Source organism: Staurois parvus, unplaced genomic scaffold (assembly GCF_062004578.1).
Source record: "Staurois parvus isolate SC_StPar_1 unplaced genomic scaffold, SC_StPar_1.0 ptg001207l, whole genome shotgun sequence".
NCBI lineage: Eukaryota > Metazoa > Chordata > Amphibia > Anura > Ranidae > Staurois > Staurois parvus.
The window spans coordinates 988384-1013437 of record NW_028319003.1 but is presented as its reverse complement, the minus strand read 5'-3'; the positions used below and the strand labels follow the sequence as shown (position 1 = coordinate 1013437).

At 49.4% G+C, this 25054-nt stretch overlaps 2 protein-coding genes across 2 annotated transcripts; both read right to left on the bottom strand.

Moving 5' to 3' along the window:
• Positions 1-4014: 4014 nt before the first annotated feature.
• LOC149438213 (olfactory receptor 52Z1-like) lies at positions 4015-4968 on the bottom strand. The gene has a single exon (XM_089660151.1). The coding sequence runs from the start codon at positions 4966-4968 to the stop codon at positions 4015-4017; it is 954 nt and encodes a 317-aa protein (XP_089516277.1).
• A 14204-nt stretch (positions 4969-19172) lies between these two features.
• LOC149438212 (olfactory receptor 52Z1-like) lies at positions 19173-20504 on the bottom strand. The gene has a single exon (XM_089660165.1). The coding sequence runs from the start codon at positions 20371-20373 to the stop codon at positions 19402-19404; it is 972 nt and encodes a 323-aa protein (XP_089516291.1). The 5' UTR covers positions 20374-20504; the 3' UTR covers positions 19173-19401.
• Between the last annotated feature and the right edge of the window lie 4550 nt (positions 20505-25054).

Below are 25054 nucleotides of genomic sequence, written 5' to 3'. Positions count from 1 at the left end.
AGTGGTCATTTCCAAAGGATTGCAGCTTCAAATATATTTATTCTAGTTGGCCAATGATAGCAAGACACTGGCACTGTTCTGGTATACTCAGAATGCCTGACATGGCCATCAATGGTACTCTCAGAATCCCTGCCAGGACACTTCCAATGGTATTCACACAACTCTTGCCAGGACTTTCAAAGGTGCTCTCAGAATCTATGCCAGGACTTCTAATGGTGCTCACAGAATCTCTACCATGACCACCAGTGGTTCTTTCAGAATCTCTGCCAGGACACTTACAATGGTATTCACAGAACTCTTGCCAGGGTTTCCAATGGTGCTCTCAGAATCTCTGCCAGTTCTTCCAATGGTGCTCACAGAATCTCTGCCAGGACACTTCTAACAGTATTCACAGAACTCTTGCCAGGACTTCTAATGTTGTTCTCAAAATCCCTTCCAGGACTTCCAATGGTACTCACAGAATCTCTACCATGACCACCAGTGGTACTCTCAGAATCTCTTCCAGGATACTTCCAACGGTATTCACAGAACTTTTGCCAGGACTTCCAATGGTGCTCTCAGAATCCCTGCCAGGACTTCCAATGGCACTCACAGAATCTCTACCATGACCACCAGTGGTACTCTCAGAATCCCTGCCAGGACTTAGAACGTTACTCTCAGAATCCTTGTCAGGACTTCCAACATGACTTGCAAAATTCCTGCCTGGACTTCCAATGGTACTTACGGAATCTCTGCCATGGCCACCAAAGGTACTCTCAGAATCACTGCCAGTTGTATTCTCAGAATCTCTGCCAGGACCTCTAATGGTACTCTCAGAATCCCTGCCATGACCATCAATGGTTTTCTTGGAATCACATCCAGTTCTGCCAATGGTACTCTCAGAATCCCTACCATGACCATCAATGGCTTTCTTGGCATCACATCCAGGACTGTCAATGATACTCTTAGAATTTCTGACAGAACTTCCAATGGTACTTACGGAATCTCTACCATGGCCACCAAAGGTACTCTCAGAATCACTGCCAGTTTTACACTCAGAATCCCTGCCAGGACCTCTAATGATACAATCAGAATCCCTGCCACGACCATCACTAGTTTTCTTGGAATCACATCCAGTACTTCAAATGGTACTCTCAGAATCCCTGCCATGACCATCAATGGCTTTCTTGGAATCACATCCAGGACTGCCAATGGTACTCTTAGATTCCCTGAAAGGACTTCCAATGGTACTCGCAGAATTCCTGTCATGTCTTCTAACAGCTACCCTTGTGCGAAGAGTTATGCTACTTGCCCGTGAGATTGCCTGACCGTTGATGACCTGGCCACTCTCTTGATTGCTGCCTGCCATCAATCCTTGCCTGAACCTCACTACTCCCTCATTTGTGCCTGCCCTAACCTTTGCCTGGACCTGACTATTTTCCTGCATGCCTCCTAGTGTACAGTCCTCACAAGCTAGCTGTTCTGTTCCTGCTATTCCTTTGGTGCAGACACTTAGGGCCACAACTTGGTGACAGTTTGCCGAGACCAGTAGGGTCTCAGGCCCATCCCCACCTTCAGGAGCGCTAGTGAAAACCAACTGTCTCTTAGGCCCCGTGCCTTAGATGAGCCTTCATCACCTGCCACGAGGCACCACAACAAGAATGATCAGCCCAGAATATCTTGCCCTTAGCCAATCATAGAACTCCAATCAAAGGAACAATAATTCTATAAATTGGAAACTTGAAAATGAAGGTTGGGAGGTGGATGGATGGATTGTGAAAAAGCATTGAGGGTTGGTCATCCTGCAATACCTGTTGGTTTTAAATATTGACTAACTTCACAGTAAGAGCCGTGAGAATGTGGAATAGACTCCCTCCAGAGTTGGGTGTGACCAGCTCAGTGGATTGCTGTAGGAAAGTCCTGGATCCTTTCTTGGATACACAGAATATAACTGGATATAACATTTATAGGGAAAGTTGATCCAGGGAATATCCGATTGCCTCTCGGGGGGTCAGGAAGTAATTATTTCCCTGCAGGAGCAAATTGTATCATGCTTTGCTGGGTTTTTTGCCTTCCTCTGGATCAACTGTGGGTGGAGGATTATAACTTTTTTTTTTTTATAGTTGAACTGGATGGACTTTTGTCTTTTTTTCAGCCAGACTAACTATGTAACATTTGAAATTATATAGCACAACAGTTGTGTGAATTTTGAGCAATTATTCAGAATTCAGCATTCAAGAATGTACCATTCATCGAAGGTTCCCTTATCTGTATCTCCTCAGATGAATGTCATCAAAGTCCCACAAAAATGAATGATCCTGAAAGTAATAAAATGCATGTCTTCTCATACTGTATGTGTGCTGTCTCTTTCCTTACGACTAAGAGATGATGACTAAGGATGAGTTCCCGGTTCGGTCCTAACCCATTGAGTTCTGAGTTTGGTCCTAACCCATTGAGTTCCCAGTTCGGTCCTAACCCATTGAGTTCTGAGTTTGGTCCTAACCCATTGAGTTCCTGGTTCGGTCCTAACCCATTGAGTTCTAAGTTCAGTCCTAACCCACTGAGTTCCTGGTTCGGTTCTAACCCACTGAGTTCTGAGTTTGGTCCTAACCCATTGAGTTCCTGGTTCGGTCCTAACCCATTGAGTTCTAAGTTCAGTCCTAACCCACTGAGTTCCTGGTTCGGTTCTAACCCACTGAGTTCCCGGTTCGGTCCTAACCCATGTTCAGACTACAATTTACTTGTTCGGAGGTAATGGCTTTACTTACTCGATGAATGGCTGATTTCATGGGTCTTCAAGATCCCACTAAGCCCACCATATACAGACCCCCTGCAACCACCAGGCCAGGGTTGTAAGGAAGAGGCCCATGTTCTCATCAACATGGGGACATGGTACTTCTCTAGGTCTCCCCCTTCTCCAATGGTGAGGGCATTGTCAGAGTCCTGTCCACGGCAGGAGTTCTGGAAGACCTGGCATTTCTGCCAGTACTCTACATGGCCGCAGAAGTACACATCAGCCTCAGTTTGGTGCTAGACGGCCTTTATAAGGAGGCTCATAACTTCCTCTAGTTGCTGGATGATCTCTAGTTCCCCTTGCCCTGCTCCTGGTTCCTGTTTCCTGTGATTCTGACTTGTGATTTCCTGATACCAACCCGGCTTGCTCCTGGACCTGTCTACTCTGCCTTACCCCTGATCTGACCTCGGCTTGGCTTACGGATACTCTCTCTTTCTCTCTCTCTCTCTCTCCTCTGTGTATGACCTCGGCTATCCCATCTGACTACATCTGCTCTGATTCCCACCTGGTACCTGACCTTGGCTTGAACCGACTACCCAGTAAACATCCAAATCCCAGAAGGGCTTACATACCACACACAGGCGCCTCCTGTCTGCAGGCCTATCTCCGTGCACCAGCTGTGCTTCTGAGTGGACCACCAACCAGCACTCCTACAGGCGACCTGTGCAACTTTGGGCCTGACTCCCGCTGTCCCACTCTCAGGGGAGTCCGGAACTTAGCCGCAAGGGAAGCCCTCTCTCCATTGGCCTCCATCACCAGGTACGTGATAGGCATATGGCGTGGTGTGGATCAGAAAGGGAACTTTTTTCATTTTTTTTGCATGGGGTCTCTCCTAAAATACAAATGCCATTTTTTGTGCAGCCCCTCCATACCAGACCCTCATCAAGGAAGAGGATCCGTTATGTAATTTTGAAATTCTCCTGCCTATTAGCCTTGAAATTGGCCATTACTCAATTCTAAGATTCATCTCTTTATTGACTTGAATGAAGAGTATGGGACACATCCGGGCCATATGGGAGTGTCTATACAAATGTCACACATACAAGTCATATATATAGAAGAGGGCAATCTCTATCTTGTTGGCTCTGAGGAAGAAGGGGCCTCCCTTCGAAACTCGTCATCCTTTTACGAGAGTCTCCCTGTCAGTGGGATTCGCATGCTACTTGATCTCCTGTGATCTACTCTTGGATACCATACGCTTTTTATATTGCTATCAAACCTGTAAAAACATAAAAACATTTTCACTGGAAGACAATGGATGTCGTTCTACAAATCATGGCCAAGGCCCTCTGGCGAATCTCTCTAGTTTTTATGCCGTAGATGATGGGGTTCATCATCGGTGGGACCAGGACATAGAGGTTGGCGAAGATGATGTGGAACTGCTGAGAGACGTGTCTGTGGCCAACTCTATGAGCTATGAAGCTAAAAAATGCCGGTATGTAGAAGAGAACGATGACACAGAGGTGGCACACGCATGTATTGAAGGCTTTGAAACGAGCCTCGGTGGATGAGAGTTTTAGAACTGCTGAGATAATAGCAGCATAGGAAACTATGATAAGGACCAAGTCCACACCGGAGGAACAGGCGGCTATGACCAGCCCATACACCACATTGACCTTTATATTAGATGTCGCCAATCTAGCCACAGACATGTGCTCACAGTAGGTGTGCTCTATGACGTTGCTTCGCTGGAAAGACAATCTATTGAGAAGAAAAACCAATGGGGTAATAATGCAGACACTTCTGAAAAGGGCCACCATGGCTGTCTTCTGTATGAAGGAGTTGGTGAGAGTTGTAGCGTACATTAAAGGGTGACATATGGCGCAGTAACGGTCGTACGCCATGGACAGCAAAATGGCTGATTCGGTACCAAAATTGAAATGGATGAAGAATACTTCAGTGAGGCATCCAATGAAAGAGATCTCATGATTACCAAACCAGAAGATGCCGAGGGTCTTCGGTACGGTGGTGGAGCTCAAGAGGACGTCACTGATTGCCAACATCATGAGGAAGATATACATGGGTTGGTGGAGACTCTTGCTGGCCGAGATGACCAAAATCAAGGTGGAGTTTCCCAGAAGTGACAGAATATACATGATGGAGAATGGGAAGGAGATCAGGAGATGTGAGTCCTCCAGGCCAGGAATCCCAATGAGGAGGAAATATTTGGGGTGGAAACTGGTGGAATTTGACATATTTTGCTGATTCTTACTTTCTAAGCTGCCAAACCACTTCTGTTACCTCTGGTTGAGAAAGACATCAAAAGTTGAAATAATTGTGCAGAATGCGGTTATTAAAGAGAACCAATAATCCATCCCTAGCTTTTCACTTCATGTTGGTGTGAGTCTTCTATTTGGTAAAGATTTCTTGACTTCAGTTGGTTGCCCACTGAATGAGTTAGACCTCCTTTTTAGAATGTAGTGTCCAGTTCTGGAGATATTGATGAGATGAGTCCCGAGAAGAGCAACAAAAAATGGTGAAAGATCTGAGGGACAAAACATATCAGGAGAGACTTCAGGAACTTAGTACAGTCTGGAGGAATGAAAGTCAAGGAGAGACATGATAGAAAGCTTTAAATACGTCAAGGGGGTGAATAAAGGTTCAGGAGGGCAGGAAATTGGGCCTCCTTACTTTCCTTTCTATGGTGGAACAAGCCTTAGCTACCTACCGAGGGACTTTGATCAATCATTCTTGACCAGCTAACTCCCTGACGCCCAACCTTCGGCCCTTTGGGATGTGATGTGCAGCCCTGGAACCTCAGCAGCCTGTAGTAGGACATTGATTAGGGAAATTATTATTATACAGGACAGTCACAATACAATAAAATACAAGAGGGTTAAGAGGGCCCCAGTCATAAGAGCTTACAATCTAATAACAGATAATAAAAGTGATAAAGTTCAGGTAATTGGAGGCAGTATAGACTTCCCTGAAGACATGAGTTTTCGGGGATATCCTAAAGGCAGCCAGAGCAGGAGATAGCCAGACAGACTGAGGTAGAGGGTTCTAGAGGATGGGAGAGCCTCTGGAGAAATCCTGAAGATGAGCATGGAAGGAGGAGACAAAAGAGCTGGAGAGAAGGTCTTGGGAGGATGGTTTGGGTAATATTTAGAGGCAAGATCGGTGATGTAGCTGGGGGCAGAGTTGTGAATGGCTTTGTATTTTGTAGCTAGTTTTTTGAATTTCATTATCTGGGCAATCGGAGGTCAGTGGCAGAGAGATGGGTGGAGGACACTGAATGGAAGATAGTGGAGGGATTGGCAGAGAGGGGTGGAGGACACTGAGTGGAGGCCAGTGGAGGGATTGGCAGAGAGACGGGTGGAGGACACTGAATGGAGGCCAGTAGAGGGATTGGCAGAGAGGGGTGGAGGACACTGAGTGGAGGTCAGTGGAGGGATTGGCAGAGAGGGGTGGAGGACACTGAATGGAAGACAGTGGAGGGATTGGCAGAGAGACGGGTGGAGGACACTGAATGGAGGCCAGTAGAGGAATTGGCAGAGAGGGGTGGAGGACACTGAGTGGAGGTCAGTGAGGGGATTGGCAGAGAGGGGTGGAGGACACTGAATAGAAGCCAGTGGAGGGATTGGCAGAGAGGGGTGGAGGACACTGAATGGAGGCCAGTAGAGGAATTGGCAGAGAGGGGTGGAGGACACTGAATGGAGGTCAGTGGAGGGATTGGCAGAGAGGGGTGGAGGACACTGAGTGGAGGCCAGTGAGGGGATTGGCAGAGAGGGGTGGAGGACACTGAGTGGAGGTCAGTGGAGGGATTGGCAGAGAGGGGTGGAGGACACTGAGTGGAGGCCAGTGAGGGGATTGGCAGAGAGGGGTGGAGGACACTGAGCAGAGGTCAGTGGAGGGAATGGCAGAGGGGGGTGGAGGACACTGAGTGGAGGCCAGTTTGACATTTGGGGGGATTTGTATCGTCCTGACATTTGGGGGGATTTGTACTGTCCTGACATTTTGGGGGGATTTGTACTCTCCTGACATTTGGGGGGATTTGTACCGTCCTGACATTTGGGGGGATTTGTACTCTCCTGACATTTGGGGGGATTTGTACCGTCCTGACATGTGGGGGGATTTGTACTCTCCTGACATTTGGGGGGATTTGTACCGTTCTGACATTTGGGAGGATTTGTACCGTCCTGACATTTGGGGGGATTTGTACCGTCCTGACATTTGGGGGGGATTTGTACCGTCCTGACATTTGGGGGGATTTGTACCGTCCTGACATTTGGGGGGATTTGTACCGTCCTGACATTTGGGGGGGATTTGTACCGTTCTGACATTTGGGGGGATTTGTACCGTCCTGACATTTGGGGGGGATTTGTACCGTTCTGACATTTGGGAGGATTTGTACCGTCCTGACATTTGGGGGGATTTGTACCGTCCTGACATTTGGGGGGATTTGTACCGTCCTGACATTTGGGGGGGATTTGTACCGTCCTGACATTTGGGGGGATTTGTACCGTCCTGACATTTGGGGGGGATTTGTACCGTCCTGACATTTGGGGGGATTTGTACCGTCCTGACATTTGGGGGGATTTGTACCGTCCTGACATTTGGGGTGATTTGTACCGTCCTGACATTTGGGGGGATTTGTACCATCCTGACATTTGGGGGGATTTGGGTACAGTGTTGCACAACTGCTCAATTGTCACTCAAAGTGTGAGAGCGCCGAAAGCTGAAAATTTGCCTGGGCAGGAAGGGGGGGGGGGGTTGATAAAGGAATATGATCCTCACCACCTGCCCCCTCGACCCTATCCCCTCACGACCTCCCTCCCCCTCCATCCTACGCTCCCTCACTCACATCTTCAATCTCTCCCTCTCCTCCGGCACTTTCCCCTCCTCTCTGAAAAATGCACACATCACCCCCATACTTAAAAACCCCAATGACCCGAACAACCTCAGACCCATCTCCCTGCTCCCATTTACTTCCAAGCTCCTTGAGCGCTTAGTCTACAATCGCCTATGCTCTCACCTCAACGACAACAACCTCCTCGATCCCCTACAGTCCGTCTTCCGTCCCCTACACTCCACCGAAACTTCCTTACTCAAACTCTCCAACGACCTGCTAACCACCAAAGCTAATGGCCATTATTCAGTGCTCCTACTCCTTGACCTCTCTGCGGCCTTCGACACAGTCGACCACCCCCTTCTCCTCAAAAACTGCACTCCCTCGGCCTCAGAGACTCCATTCTCTCCTGGCTCTCATCCTACCTGTCACAACGCTCTTTCAGTGTTACCTATAATGCTACCACCTCCCCCTCACTCCCCCTCTCTGTTGGGGTCCCCCAAGGCTCTGTCCTCGGGCCCCTTCTCTTCTCCATCTACACCTCCTCCCTTGGCCAACTCATACACTCCCACGGCTTCAACTACCACCTCTATGCCGATGACACGCAAATCTACCTCTCCACCCCCCACCTCACCCCTTCAGTCTCCGCCCAAATCACCTGCCTACTAAAGGACATATCAGACTGGATGTCGCTCCACTTTCTTAAACTGAACCTCTCCAAAACCGAGCTCCTAGTCTTCCCCCCAGCCTGCGCCCCCCCCCACTGACTTCTCCATCACTTCCAACAACGCCACCATCAAACCCGCCCTGCAGGCCAGAGTACTTGGTGTCATTCTGGACTCCAACCTATCCTTCCAGCCCCAAGTCCAATCTTTAACAGACTCATGCAGACTCCGCCTCCGCAACATGCAGACTCCACCTCCGCAACATGCAGACTCCGCCTCCGCAACATCACCAAAATCTGCACGTTCCTAACCCCAGAAACCACTAAACAGCTCATCCACTCCCTCATCATATCACGACTCGACTACTGCAACTCCCTCCTCACTGGCCTGCCTCGCTGCTGACTATCCCCGCTTCAGTCTATCCTGAATTCTGCGGCCAGACTCATTCACCTTTCCAACCGCTCCGTATCCGCCACCCCCCTCTGCCAATCCCTCCACTGGCCTCCATTCAGTGTCCTCCACCCCCCTCTGTCAATCCCTCCACTGTCCTCCACTCAGTGTCCTCCACCCCTCTCTGCCAATCCCTCCACTGGCCTCCATTCAGTGTCTTCCACCCCCCTCTGCCAATCCCTCCACTGTCCTCCACTCAGTGTCCTCCACCCCCCCTCTGTCATTCCCTCCACTGGCCTCCACTCAGTGTCCTCCACCCCCCCTCTGTCATTCCCTCCACTGGCCTCCACTCAGTGTCCTCCACCCCCCTCTGCCAATCCCTCCACTGTCCTCCACTCAGTGTCCTCCACCCCCCTCTACCAATCCCTCCACTGTCCTCCACTCAGTGTCCTCCACCCCCCTCTGCCAATCCCTCCACTGTCCTCCACCCAGTGTCCTCCACCCCTCTCTGCCAATCCCTCCACTGGCCTCCACTCAGTGTCCTCCACCCCTCTCTGCCAATCCCTTCACTGGCCTCCACTCAGTGTCCTCCACCCCCCTCTGCCAATCCCTCCACTGGCTTCCGATTGCCCAACACATTAAATTCAAAATCCTAACACTGACATACAAAGCCGTCCACCATACTGCCCCGAACTACATCACCGACCTAATATCCAAGTACCGCCCAACACGCACACTCCGCTCCTCACAAGACCTCCTTCTCTCTAGTTCCCTGGTCTCCTCCTCCCATGCCCACCTCCTGGACTTCTCCAGGGTGTCACCCATCCTCTGGAACTCCCTACTCCAATCCATCAGACTATCACCTACTCTCCTCACCTTTAGGCGCACCCTGAAAGCCCATCTCTTCAGGGAAGCCTACCCCACCCTCACCTAATTTGCTGATCTCCTCCACTCCTCCTACCACTCCATCCCCCACAGCCACTTCCTCCTGTACCACTCTCCCCCTCCCTCCTAGATTGTAAGCTCCCAGGATCAGGGCCCTCGCACCCCTCGTGTATTGTATTGTTACTGTATTGTCTCATGTTCTGTCCCCACTATAATGTACAGCGCTGAGCAAACCTTCTGCCGCTATATAAATCCTGTATAATAATAATAATCCTAAAGCAAGAAGCTGTGTGTATATATATATACAGTGCAGGAAACGCGTATTTGCCCCCCCTGTTGGTGAATGTTCGCCCCTCACACAGAAATGATCGGTCTAACAATGGAATGTTCGCCCCTCACACAGAAATGATCGGTCTAACAATGGAATGTTCGCCCCTCACACAGAAATGATCGGTCTAACAATGGAATGTTCGCCCCTCACACAGAAATGATCGGTCTAACAATGGAATGTTCGCCCCTCACACAGAAATGATCGGTCTAACAATGGAATGTTCGCCCCTCACACAGAAATGATCGGTCTAACAATGGAATGTTCGACCCTCACACAGAAATGATCGGTCTAACAATGGAATGTTCGCCCCTCACACAGAAATGATCGGTCTAACAATGGAATGTTCGGTGTAACACTGAGAGACAGAATACAACAACAGATCAGTCATCATTTGTTAGACGCATTTCTGTGTGAGGGGCGAACATTCCATTGTTAGACCGATCATTTCTGTGTGAGGGGCGAACATTCCATTGTTAGACCGATCATTTCTGTGTGAGGGGCAAACATTCCATTGTTAGACCGATCATTTCTGTGTGAGGGGCGAACATTCCATTGTTAGACCGATCATTTCTGTGTGAGGGGCGAACATTCACCATCAGGGGGGGAGCAAATACACATTTCCTGCACTGTACATTATATATAATTAAATATATTATTCCTGTTTGTATTGATTTCCAATCCGTGTGCTTGCGATCCCTCCACCCAAAAATAGAAAAAAAAGTTTTTATTATGGAAAAATAAAAAAAAAAAAATAAATAATTAATCATTTTATTTTTCCATAATTAAAAGTTTTTTTTTTCTGTGTTTGGGTGGAGGGATCCCAAGCACACGGATTGGAAATAAATACAAAACAGGGCGATCTACGGGAGCCTATGTTCTATTTAGCAGATATTATTTTTGTCCTATAAAAGATGGCGCCGTGCGCGATACATTTTACGGTTTGATGTTTGTTGATCTGACATTAACCCTTTCGCTACCAGAGTCATTTTTTTTCCAAAAAGAAAGCACAATGGGCGGTAATGCGTGACCACGTGTCGTGGTTGGCTGTGGAGGAGTGCTGCCTTGGTGGGTTGGGATTCCACTGAAAACGAATTGAACGTACTGTAGCCGAGAGGTGTGAATGGGCCCTGAACTACACCTTCTATTTACCATCCTAACGAAAGCTGGATGCGTGGTGATCGGGCGGAGGCGAGATTTGATTGGCTGATGCGATGGAGGGGTCTCTTACCAGGAGCTGCTCCGAAGAACAAGGCAGAGAAGAGGCCGTGTTGTCCGTGTGGATTCTGAATGAAAACCCATCATTTATATAAAGCAGATTCTACTCGTCTCATGATGGAACAACCCCCCCGGGGGGAGGAGAACGGCCTCCTCACACTTATCTTCTAATAATAATTGTGTCCCTTCCCGGTAAACCTCCACGGTGAACCTCCACGGTGAACCTCCACGGTAAACCTCCACGGTGAACCTCCACGGTGTCATCGGAGTAACACTTTGTTGTCAGGTTGAAGCAAAGTCCAATATCATGCAAGTGTACCCAGTTGTAGTGATGGGCCGGACCAGGGGTGAACTGACAACTCATGGGGCCTCTGGGCAATAGGGGATCATGGGGCCCCTGTGTCCTTGCCCAAACTCAAAAAAGCCTATGAAAAAGGTACCAGGGGCATCTCATGGGGCCCCCTACTGACCCCGGGCCCTCGGGCAGTGTCCGAGTTTCCAAATGGTCAGTCCGCCCCTGGGTCGGACGTACCCGGGTTCAGCTTGGGATGGGTTCTTCAAAGGTTCCGGTTGAAAATGAGTAATGGCCAATTTCAGCAAGGGACGGTCAAACAAATGCTTGAGGGGGGTGGGGGGAGGAGGAGTTGGGAATTAGGTAATGCAAGAAAAAAAAATGTTGCTTGGTGGGAAGCAGCAGTTTTGTTTGCTCAAAGGGCAACATTAGAAATACAGAATTCCTTTAACAAGCATGCTCCAAGAAGGGCCTTCATCTGCCTGTGAACCTACTACAGCAAAACTGACTGGGACACGCATGGAGTACAGCTTCCCATTGAGTTCTCTCTGGACAGGTAGTCCCGTTTTAGGTCTTGTCAGCCCCTTTATTTATGTAGCGCCCTCTAGTGCTAGATATATTTTTTTGTTTTTAGCTCGAGGCTGGGTAGCCGCCTGGGATGAGTCAGCTTGGGAGTGAGGTGGTGAGTTCACCTCTGGACAGGTAGTCCCGTTTTAGGTCTTGTCAGCCCCTTTATTTATGTAGCGCCCTCTAGTGCTAGATATATTTTTTTGTTTTTAGCTCGAGGCTGGGTAGCAGCCTGGGATGAGTCAGCTTGGGAGTGAGGTGGTGAGTTCACCTCTGGACAGGTAGTCCCGTTTTAGGTCTTGTCAGCCCCTTTATTTATGTAGCGCCCTCTAGTGCTAGATATATTTTTTTGTTTTTAGCTCGAGGCTGGGTAGCCGCCTGGGATGAGTCAGCTTGGGAGTGAGGTGGTGAGTTCACCTCTGGACAGGTAGTCCCGTTTTAGGTCTTGTCAGCCCCTTTATTTATGTAGCGCCCTCTAGTGCTAGATATATTTTTTTGTTTTTAGCTCGAGGCTGGGTAGCCGCCTGGGATGAGTCAGCTTGGGAGTGAGGTGGTGAGTTCACCTCTGGACAGGCTGGGGGGCTCTAGAGTTCAGGGCTTCTGGAGCCCTGCCACCCTTACCAGAAACTCTGAGAACTCTCTCGAAGACGGGAGGAAGCCCAAATCTGCATGTTTGAGGGAACATGGCCAATCCCCAGGCAGAAGGCCAGGTGGCCAAGGACAACCCTTAAATATCACAGAGCCTGATCAGCGGGGGATTTGGGTGGAAGGTGGATTGAGAGAAGGCTGGAGTGTGGAGCCTGGGAGGGGCCCCAGCAGGGGGCTACCTACAGGCAGGGATGCTGGAGAGAAGGAACTCCACAGCCCCAAAGTCTCTTAGGGAGGACATCCTGAGCAGACGGGAAGGAGCCAGCCCAGTGAAAGGCCTGAAAGCCGCCTCCATTCCACCATGTTGAGAGGACAGTATGAGTACTTCTACACCCCCAGGGCCAGATAAATGGAGATGGTGGTCAGGCATAAGACCCAACTAGTTTTCATCCGGGACTACTTAGTTGCTAGATCTTGGAATCCCTTGCCCAGGGATACCTTCAGTGCAGCCGGGTGAAGAGGGGGATTCATCTGGGGTCTGAGGAGGTACACCAAGGGGACTTCAGTGCTCCTTAAAGAGACAGTGGCTTTTTTTTTTTGCAGATCCACATTTCTGTGTACAGTGCACAGGTTGCTAAGAATTGTGTCCTCGAGTTTGCAGTTCTTTGGGCATCCCATATACCCCTAGACCCCATCCAAGTTGTTAACCCTCAATAAAAACAACTAAAAACCAGCTCAGGGACTATATTACTGACTCTGGATGTGAAGGTATGGAAAGTACATGTAACCTGGCCATGTAGAGCTTAGAGGGGACCCAAACAAATCCAGTGGCCTTCAAGGGGGTAGCTCTACATTTACAATAAATACCAAAGTTCCATAAAAGGAACGGTTGTCCCAGCAGGAGTTCATACCATCACTTCACATACAAAGAAGACACTAGCCTCCTGGCTTGCCTTTGCAGACCTCTTCCTGGTCCCTCCAGGTGACCATTACACAGCATCACTGTGCCCACCTACAACTCAGTACCTTCTCAGCTCCCTGCTGCACTCACTGGACTCACTTTGCAACCTTGCCCTGGCCTTAGCAGGGGACCTGTTGTCTCCTGGGTGGAGACCCTAGATTATAAAGGCTGTGCACGGCTGCCCACACAGCTTGTTGGTCTCCAGGTTGGAGACTTCTTCCTTAACAAAGCTCTTCAAAGCCTCTGGACTCCAGACTCCAATCCGGGAGTTAAAAAAACTCATAGAAAACCTCAAAGGCAATTTTCTCCATTCAAAAAAGACACTCTGGAGCCCCTCAACCATTATCCTTGAGAACCCTGTATTTTCCCAATTTAAAATCAACGGGAGCGCTGTCACGTGACATGTACAATGAAATTGCTGACAGTTCCAGCGGCTTTCTTCTGTTTCTACAAACCATCCCATTCGTCTATACAGACCCTTATTTTAAATTATGAACTGGTGTAGATTTTAATGGGACACCCCTGGTAAAGCACCTTTCCTCCATGTTGATGAGGACAAGGGCCCTTTCCTCAAAACCCTTGCACCGGGGGGGGGGGGGGCATAAACTCCACCCCCCATGTGAATATGTAATAGGTATCTACTCACAAAAAAAAGAAAAAGGATATAGTAAATAAAATCACTGACACCGACAAGTCCTATTAAAAACCAAAAACATTTCCTCCAATGTAGATCCATCATCAGCCATGTCACGGAGCAACGCAAATCCTTGTCAATAACAAGGAACAAAGCCTGCTGACCACCTGGAAGAAAAAAATCCTCTATGGTCAAGCCCCCCCCCCCCGAAGTGTCCCTTATTCTCAGCTTCAAACGTTGGGAGGTAGGCATCCATGCCACTTTTTCATGGGTCACCCTTCAAAATCCATTCAAGACCTGAAGGTCAAGTCCATATTTGGTTAATGACATCATCAATGAGATCTTGCGACTTGTGCCACAGGTCTGCCCTGCCATTTGCTGGACACTACAAGTGCATAGGCCACTCCAGCCCTGCTTTCCTTTACATATGCATCCATGGTGGGGGGGGGGGGGGGTCTTCACAGAGGCTTCTGTACCCTTGATTCCCCAATGTCCTGCCATTTGCTGGACGCTACAAGTGCATAGGCCACTCCAGCCCTGCTTTCCTTTACATATGCATCCATGGTGGGGGGGGGGGGTCTTCACAGAGGCTTCTGTACCCTTGATTCCCCAATGTCCTGCCATTTGCTGGACGCTACAAGTGCATAGGCCACTCCAGCCCTGCTTTCCTTTACATATGCATCCATGGTGGGGGGGGGGGGGGGGTCTTCACAGAGGCTTCTGTACCCTTGATTCCCCAATGTCCTGCCATTTGCTGGACGCTACAAGTGCATAGGCCACTCCAGCCCTGCTTTCCTTTACATATGCATCCATGGTGGGGGGGGGGGGTCTTCACAGAGGCTTCTGTACCCTTGATTCCCCAATGTCCTGCCATTTGCTGGACGCTACAAGTGCATAGGCCACTCCAGCCCTGCTTTCCTTTACATATGCATCCATGGTGGGGGGGGGGGGGGGGTCTTCACAGAGGCTTCTGTACCCTTGATTCCCCAATGTCCTGCCATTTGCTGGACACTACAAGTGTGTGGGCCACTCCGGCCCTGCTTTCCTTTACATATGCATTCATGGTGGTGGTGGTGGTGGTGGTGGTGGTGGGGGGGGGGGGTCTTCAAAGAGGCTTCTGTACCCTTGATTCCCCTCTCTCCTGCCATTTGCTGGACACTACAAGTGTGTGGGCCACTCCGGCCCTGCTTTCCTTTACATATGCATTCATGGTGGTGGTGGTGGGGGGGGGGGTCTTCACAGAAGCTTCTGTGCCTTGATTCCCCTCTGTCCTGCCATTTGCTGGACACTACAAGTGTGTGGGCCACTCCGGCCCTGCTTTCCTTTACATATGCATCCATGGTGGTGGTGGTGGTGGTGGTGGGGGTCTTCAAAGAGGCTTCTGTACCCTTGATTCCCCTCTCTCCTTCCATTTGCTGGACACTACAAGTGTGTGGGCCACTCCGGCCCTGCTTTCCTTTACATATGCATCCATGGTGGTGGTGGTGGTGGTGGTGGGGGTCTTCAAAGAGGCTTCTGTACCCTTGATTCCCCTCTCTCCTTCCATTTGCTGGACACTACAAGTGTGTGGGCCACTCCGGCCCTGCTTTCCTTTACATATGCATCCATGGTGGTGGTGGTGGTGGTGGGGGTCTTCAAAGAGGCTTCTGTACCCTTGATTCCCCTCTCTCCTTCCATTTGCTGGACACTACAAGTGTGTGGGCCACTCCGGCCCTGCTTTCCTTTACATATGCATCCATGGTGGTGGTGGTGGTGGTGGTGGGGGGGGTCTTCACAGAAGCTTCTGTGTCCTTGATTCCCCTCTGTCCTACCATTTTCTGGACGCTACAAGTGTGTGGGCCACTCCGGCCCATTCAAACGTCAGAGCCAGAGAATCCACTGGGGACTCATACGTTTAGTGTTCAGCCTGACCTGCAGATGACAGGATGGGGGGGGATAGAGGGGTCCGCAGTTTCTGTAGAGAGATCACCTCATGAGGACTGTTGAAAGGTACTATTTCCGGGATCTGGAATTGGGTTGAGCTTAGCGTATGGTCTGAATGTTAGCCATTGCCATACTTGGCCAACAACGTCCACCACCCCTTCCTTTATATAGCCATTGACAGCTCAGGTGTGGCGTGGCGTCAAGTTGTTTTTTTTGGCTGATTGATGATGGATTTACGAGGGATATTATTGGAAATGTTTTTTTCCTTTCAGACTTGAGCACTTCCATATCTGACCCCTGCAATGAAAACCTGCAGGAGGAGTTTCAGAATCTGGAAGCCCAGATGATTCTAGGAACCCATGAATTTCAACCTTTCTCCTGGGAAACATTGGCTGCAGACTATCTCAACTGTGATGGTACAGCCTATGTCATGCTGTCACCTATAACTCTACTACCCCGTGTTCCGATTCTCCTTCCCCACCCTCCCTGTCCCACACCCTCTCTTTGGACCTCCTCCCTTCTCTATTCCTTTTGCCTCTCTCCAACCTCAAACTCTTCTTTCCTCTCCAGCTCCATAACCACCATCCACAACCAAGCTAGGTATCCTTTCAGACTTGAGCACTTCCATATCTGACCCCGCAACGAAACTTGCAGGAGGAGTTTCAGAATCTGGAAGCCCAGACGAGTCTGGGAACCCATGAATTTCAACCATTCTCCTCAGAAAACATTAGGTGGAGGAACTTGAATGGCCTGCACAGAGCCATGACCTCAACCCCATAGAACACCTTTGGGATGAATTAGGGTGGAGACTTCTGCCCACGGACTCCCGCAACCACCAGGCCAGGGTTGTAGGGAAGAAGCCCTAGTCCCCATGCCGCACCATGCCCACCATCCCAACTCCGAGGGTAGGTGGCCTGGTAAGCCTCAGGGTGGGTGCTCAATCATTACCCCCCCTTTTTCTGGCCTGCCAGACCTGAGCTCAGATCAAGGGTCTGCTAGGAATTTAGGGGGGACCCCACGCTTTTTTCCCTCCATTTGTGGGGGGTGGGATTCCAATTAAAAGTTCTTCCAGGCCTAAAGGTCCTGCTATAGCTTTTAGGAGGAACCCCATAAGATTTAAAGAAAAAAAAAGTACTCTGGGGGCCCTCCTAACCTTCCTACCACACCTAATGGATCTGCTATGGATTGGGGGGATCCTCCTAACCTTCCTACCACACCTAATGGGTCTGCTATGGATTGGGGGGTCCTCCTAACCTTTCTACCACACCTAATGGGTATGCTATGGATTGGGGGACCCTCCTAACCTTCCTACCACACCTAATGGGTCTGCTATGGATTAGGGGGTCCTCCTAACCTTTCTACCACACCTAATGGGTCTGCTATGGATTGGGGGACCCTCCTAACCTTCCTACTACACCTAATGGGTCTGCTATGGATTGGGGGGTCCTCCTAACCTTCCTACCACACCTAATGCGTCTGTTATGGATTGAGGGGTCCCTCCTAACCTTCCTACCACACCAAATGGGTCTGTTATGGATTGAGGGTTCCCTCCTAACCTTCCTACCACACCTAATGGGTCTGTTATGGATTGAGGGGTCCCTCCTAACCTTCCTACCACACCTAATGGGTCTGCTATGGATTGGGGGGCCCTCCTAACCTTCCTTCCACACCTAATGGATCTGCTATGGATTAAGGGGACCCTCCTAACCTTCCCACCACACCTAATGGGTCTGCTATGGATAGGCGGGCCCTCCTAACCTTCCTACCACACCTAATGGGTCTGCTATGGATTGGGGGTGTCCTCCTAACCTTCCTACCACACCTAATGGGTCTGCTATGGATTAGGGGTCCTTCCTAACCTTCCTACCACACCTAATGGGTCTGCTATGGATTGGGGGGCCCTGCTAACCTTCCTACCACACCTAATGGGTCTGCTATGGATTAGGGGTCCCTCCTAACCTTCCTACCACACCTAACGGGTCTGCTATGGACTGGGGGGTCCCTCCTAACCTTCCTACCACACCTAATGGGTCTGCTATGGATTGGGGGGTCCCTCCTAACCTTCCTACCACACCTAATGGGTCTACTATGGATTGGGGGGTTCCCTCCTAACCTTCCTACCACACCTAATGGGTCTGCTATAGTTTGGGGGGTCCTAACATTCCTACCACACCTAATGGGTCTGCTATGGATTAGGGGTCCCTCCTAACCTTCCTACCACACCTAACGGGTCTGCTATGGACTGGGGGGTCCCTCCTAACCTTCCTACCACACCTAATGGGTCTGCTATGGATTGGGGGGTCCCTCCTAACCTTCCTACCACACCTAATGGGTCTCCTATGGATTTAGGGGGTCCTCCTAACCTTCCTACCACACCTAATGGGTCTGCTATGAATTGTGGGCCCTCCTAACCTTTCTACCACACTTAATGGGTCTGCTATGGATTGGGGGGCCCTTCTAACCTTTCTACCACACTTAATGGATCTGCTATGAATTGGGGGCCCTCCTAACCTTTCTACCACACTTAATGGGTCTGCTATGGATTGGGGGGTCCCTCCTAACCTTCCTACCACACCTAATGGGTCTGTTATGGATTGGGGGGGGCCCTCCTAACCTTCCTACTACACCTAATGGGTCTGCTAAGGATTGGGGAGACCCTCCTAACCTTCCTACCACACCTAATGGGTCTGCTATGGATTGGGGGCCCTCCTAACCTTCCTACCACACCTAATGGGTCTTCTATGGATTGGGGGGTCCCTCCTAATCTTCCTACCAGACCTAAAGGGTCTGCTATGGATTGGGGGGTCCCTCTTAATCTTCCTACCAGACCTAAAGGGTCTGGTAAGGATTGGAGGGGACTCCACGCTTTTTTCTTACCTCCATTTGTGGAGATAAGATTCCAATTAAAAGTCCTACCAGGCCTAAAGGTCCTGGTATGGCTTTTAGGGACAGTCCCCGAGTCCCCATGACCCCTTATATGGCCAATACCTTGCCTAGAAGCCTTTGAAAATGGGCGCTCTTGAATTTGCAAGTTCCAGTCTCGTAGACTGGCATCGATTTCGAAGTGGAAAGTTCTTTAGCTTCGAACGTTTGACCTCGAACGGCCCATCTCTTTTTGTTAGATAGGAAGAGAGCAGAAAAAAAAAAAGAACGAGAATGTTAAATTTCAGATCAATTTTATTTGGACGATCTAGAGGTCCAGAGACCACATCTAAGATATGAGAGCCTCCTTCAGCCGGTCTAAGAACACATTGGAATATATTCCCACCCTAAATCTGAACCTAGATCGATTATTCGTGGAAGAGAACCATCTACCAGTGATGTCGGATGAAGGATCACCAAAAACGTTTTTCTCTACCATTTTATACACGAAGCCAGAACCACATCCTTAGAGGAAGGTCACCACCCTTCTTGGTCTATTACTGGCCATTCTAGCAAAGGCGACGAATGTCTTCTCCCGTATTTCTCTGGTTCTGATGCCGTAGATGATGGGGTTCATCATGGGAGGAACGAGGACGTAGAGATTGGCAAAGATGATGTGGAACTGCAGAGAAATGTTTTTGTAGCCGACCCTGTGAGCTATAAAAGAAAAAAATGCCGGGACGTAGAAGAGAACGATCACGCAGATGTGGGACACGCAGGTGTTGAAGGCCTTGAAACGAGCCTCTGAGGATGGGAGCCTCAGAACCGCCGAGATGATCACACCGTAGGACACTATAATGAGGATCATGTCCAGGCCGGAAGAAGAAGCCGCTATGACCAGTCCGTACACCACGTTGACTAGTATGTCGGCGGTAGCCAGCTTGGCCACCGACATGTGCTCGCAGTAGGTGTGCTCTATCACGTTGCGTTGCTGGAAAGGTAATCTCTTGAGTAAGAAGACGAATGGTGCCACCATGCAGAAGCTTCTAAAAACGGCTAACATGGCGGCCTTTGCTGCGAAGGGGTTGGTGACGGTGGTGGAATAGGTTAACGGGTGACAGATGGCGCAGTAACGGTCGTAGGCCATGAAGAGCAGAATGGCCGACTCTACAACGAAAGTGAAATGGATGAAGAACACTTCGGTGAGGCATCCGTTGAAGGAGATCTCGTGAGCATTGAACCAGAAGATGCTGAGGGTCTTCGGGACGGTAGAAGAGCTCAGGAGGACATCGCTGATTGCCAACATGGTCAGGAAGATGTACATCGGCTGGTGGAGAATCTCATTGGCTGAGATGGCCAGTATCAACGTAGAGTTTCCCAGCAGTGACAAGACATACATGATGGAGAAAGGGAAGGAGAACAGGAGATGTGAGTCCTCCAGGCCAGGAATTCCAATCAGGAGGAAATATTCAGGATGGAAGCTGGTGGAATTCCACATTTCCTGGGTAATCCGATTGCCTGCATTGGAAAAAAGAAAAGTCAAGAATGAGAGGTCTCATCGATGGAAAAGGTCCACCAAAAAAAAAGACAAGAATGAAAGATCTCATCGATGGAAAAGGTCCACCAAAAAAAAAAAAGATAAGAATGAAAGGTCTCATCGATGGAAAAGGTCCACCAAAAAAAAAAAAGATAAGAATGAAAGGTCTCATCGATGGAAAAGGTCCACCAAAAAAAAAGACAAGAATAAAAGATCTCATCGATGGAAAAGGTCCACCAAAAAAAAAAGTCAACAATGAAAGATCTCATCGATGGAAAAGGTTTACCAAAAAAAAGTCAACAATGAAAGATCTCATCAACGGAAAAGGTCCACCAAAAAAAAAAAAGATAAGAATGAAAGGTCTCATCGATGGAAAAGGTCCACCAAAAAAAAAGACAAGAATGAAAGATCTCATCGATGGAAAAGGTCCACAAAAAAAAAAGACAAGAATGAAAGATCTCATCGATGCAAAAGGTCCACCAAAAAAAAAAAAGATAAGAATGAAAGGTCTCATCGATGGAAAAGGTCCACCAAAAAAAAAGACAAGAATAAAAGATCTCATCGATGGAAAAGGTCCACCAAAAAAAAAAGTCAACAATGAAAGATCTCATCAACGGAAAAGGTCCACCAAAAAAAAGTCAAGAATGAAAGATCTTATCGATGGAAAAGGTCCACCAAAAAAAAGTCAAGAATGAAAGATCTCATCGAAGGAAAAGGTCCACCAAAAAAAAGTCAAGAATGAAAGATCTCATCGAAGGAAAAGGTCCACCAAAAAAAAGTCAAGAATGAAAGATCTCATCGAAGGAAAAGGTCCACCAAAAAAAAGTCAAGAATGAAAGATCTCATCGAAGGAAAAGGTCCACCAAAAAAAAGTCAAGAATGAAAAGATCTCATCGAAGGAAAAGGTCCACCAAAAAAAAGTCAAGAATGAAAGATCCCAGCGACGATAAAGGACCACCAAAAAAAAAAGTCAAGAATGAAAGATCTCATTGAAGGAAAAGGTCCACCAACAGCCTACATTTCGGAGAAATTATCGGAGGACATAGGTTGGCATTGTACTGGGTTGGGCAGAATCAGACATGTGACTTCACGTAACCGTAACCAGTGCCGTCCTAATAGCATCATGTCCCCTGGGCAAAGTAATGCACTGGGGCCCCCGTACCAGGAAGATGGTGACCTGCAAACAGTGGGTGTGGCTAAATTATGCTACAACTTGGGCGTGGCTTTCTAATCTGATTAGAAATTTTAGTCTGATTTGTTTTTTTTTTACAACTTTTACTTTTTTTTTAAATTTTGTTTAAATATTTTTTTTTACATTTTTATGTTTTTCGTGGAGTCTTTGGTGAGATATCAAGGGTCTGAATGCACTGGGTACCCCTACCAGGAAGATGGGTGTGGCTAAATGCTACAAATTGGGTGTGGTTTTCTAGTCTGATTAGAAATTTTAGTCTGTTTTTATTTTTAACAATTTTTAATTATTTTTCTTTACAATTCTTTAAAATATATTTTTTTACATTTTGACGTATTTTGTGTAGTCTTTGGTGAGATATCAGGGGTATGAATGCACTGGGGCCCCCTACCAGAGATGGTGACCTGCGGCAAACAGTGGGTGTGGCCTCCTGGTCTGACTAGAAACTTTAGTCTGATTTTGTTTTTACGATTTTTAATTATTTTTTTTACAATTCTTTAATATATATATATATTTTTACATTTTTACGTATTTTGTGGAGTCTTTGGTGAGATATCAGGGGCCTGAACAGTCTGGCTCAACAGCCAACTGAAGGAGTGTGCTGGGCCATCTGACCATTCCTGGAGGCTGGACCTCCAGGCAAGAAGATCTCCAACATGTCCTCCAACAATGCTTGTCAATAGGGACTGACCCCAAACACATCAAACAGATTTTTTTTTTGTTCCTCTTTGGGAATAGGTTCAGAAACTCCCACCTTCTAAGTCACCCCTTGTCTCCGCCCCCCTACCCACCTCCAAGCACCTTCCCTTGGTTCCTCTCCTACCCACCTCCGAGCACTGTCCCTTGGTTCCTCTTTTACCCACCTCTGAGCACCGTCCCTTGGTTCCACTTCTTCCCGCCTCTGAGCAACGTCCCTTGGTTCCTCTCCTACCCACCTCCGAGCACCGTCCCTTGGTTCCTCTCCTACCCACCTCCGAGCACCGTCCCTTGGTACCACCTCCTACCCACCTCCGAGCACCGTCCCTTGGTTCCACACCCTACCCACCTCCGAGCACCGTCCCTTGGTTCCTCTCCTACCCACCTCTGAGCACCGTCCCTTGGTTCCTTTTCTACTAGCCTCCGAGCACCGTCCCTTGGTTCCTCTCCTACCCACCTCCGAGCACTGTCCCTTGGTTCCTCTCCTACCCACCTCTGAGTACCATCCCTTGGTTCCTCTCCAACCCACCTCCGAGCACCGTCCCTTGGTTCCTCTCCTACCCACCTCCGAGCAATGTCCTTTGGTTCCACCCACTACCCACCTCCGAGCACCGTCCCTTGGTTCCTCTCCTACCCACCTCCGAGCACCGTCCCTTGGTACCACCTCCTACCCACCTCCGAGCACTGTCCCTTGGTTCCACACCCTACCCACCTCCGAGCACCGTCCCTTGGTTCCTCTCCTACCCACCTCCGAGCACCGTCCCTTGGTACCACCTCCTACCCACCTCCGAGCACCGCCCCTTGGTTCCTCTCCTACCCACCTCCGAGCACCGCCCATTGGTTCCTCTCCTACCCACCTCCGAGCACCGTCCCTTGGTACCACCTCCTACCCGCCTCCGAGCACCGTCCCTTGGTACCACCTCCTACCCACCTCCGAGCACCGTCCCTTGGTTCCACACCCTACCCACCTCCGAGCACCGTCCCTTGGTTCCTTTTATACCCACCTCCGAGCACCGTCCCTTGGTTCCTCTCCTACCCACCTCCGAGCACCGTCCCTTGGTACCACACCCTACCCACCTCCGAGCACCGCCCATTGGTTCCTCTCCTACCCACCTCCGAGCACCGTCCCTTGGTACCACCTCCTACCCACCTCCGAGCACTGTCCCTTGGTTCCACGCCCTACCCACCTCCGAGCACCGTCCCTTGGTTCCTCTCCTACCCACCTCCGAGCACCGCCCCTTGGTTCCTCTCCTACCCACCTCCGAGCACCGCCCCTTGGTTCCTCTCCTACCCACCTCCGAGCACCGCCCCTTGGTTCCTCTCCTACCCACCTCCGAGCACCGCCCCTTGGTACCACCTCCTACCCACCTCCGAGCACCGCCCCTTGGTTCCTCTCCTACCCACCTACAAGATATCCCCCTAGCAACAATGCCCCCCCCCCGCAACAAAATATTATCCCAGCAACAACAGATCTTCCAGCAGTCAGCAACAATAGAGTTCTACCTCAACAGTAGATTCCTCCCAGAAACAATAGACTACCACCCCAGCAAGAGTAGACCCCCCCAGAAACAATAGACCCCACCCCAGCAAGAGTAGACCCCCCCAGAAACAATAGACTACCACCCCAGCAAGAGTAGACCCCCCCCAGAAACAATAGACCCCACCCCAGCAAGAGTAGACCCCCCCAGAAACAATAGACTACCACCCCAGCAAGAGTAGACCCCCCCAGAAACAATAGACCCCACCCCAGCAAGAGTAGACCCCCCCAGAAACAATAGACTACCACCCCAGCAAGAGTAGACCCCCCCAGAAACAATAGACCCCACCCCAGCAAGAGTAGACCCCCCCAGAAACAATAGACTACCACCCCAGCAAGAGTAGACCCCCTCCAGAAACAATAGACTACCTCAGCAACAATAGATCCACCACACAATATACTCCCCCCTAGCAACAATACCCCCCAACAAAACACCACCCCAGCAACAATAGACCCCCAGCAACAACATATCTCCTGACAGCCTAAAATGATAGACTTCACCAACATTAGATCCCTCCCAGAAACAATAGACCCCACCCCAGCAACATTAGGCACCCCCAGAAACAACAGACTACCTCAGCATCAATAGATCCACCATACAACAATATACTTCCCCCTAGCAACAATACCTACCCTCCCCCCCACAACAAAATACCACCCCAGCAACAATAGAACCCCAGCAACAACATATCTCCTGACAGCCAGCAACAGTATACTTCACCCTCAACAGTAGATCCCTCCCAGAAACAATAGACCCCCACCCCAGAAACAGTATGCACCCCCCCAAAACAATAGACTACCTCAGCAACAATAGATTACCCACGCAGCAATAGAGTTCCCCCTAGCAGCAATACCCCCCAACAAAATACCCTCCCAGCAACATTAGACCCCCAGCAGCAACAACATATCTCCTGACAGCCTAAAACGATAGACTTCACCATCAACATTAGATCCCTCTCAGAATCAATAGACACCCTCAACAGCAACAGTAGATCCCTCCCAGAAACAGTAGACCGCCACCCCAGCAACAGTAGACACCCCCCAGAAACAATAGACTACCTCAGCATCAATAGATCCACCATACAACAAAATACCACCCCAGCAACAATAGAACCCCAGCAGCAGCAACATATCTCCCGACAGCCAGCAACAATTGGCTTCTACCTCAACAGTAGATCCGTCCTAGCAACAATTTACCCCCAAACAGCCACAATAGACCT

Excerpts from the sequence above, each read along its gene's own strand:
- LOC149438213 (XM_089660151.1), bottom strand. The coding sequence starts at position 4,968 with ATGTCAAATTCCACCAGTTTCCACCCCAAATATTTCCTCCTCATTGGG.
- LOC149438212 (XM_089660165.1), bottom strand. The coding sequence starts at position 20,373 with ATGTGGAATTCCACCAGCTTCCATCCTGAATATTTCCTCCTGATTGGA.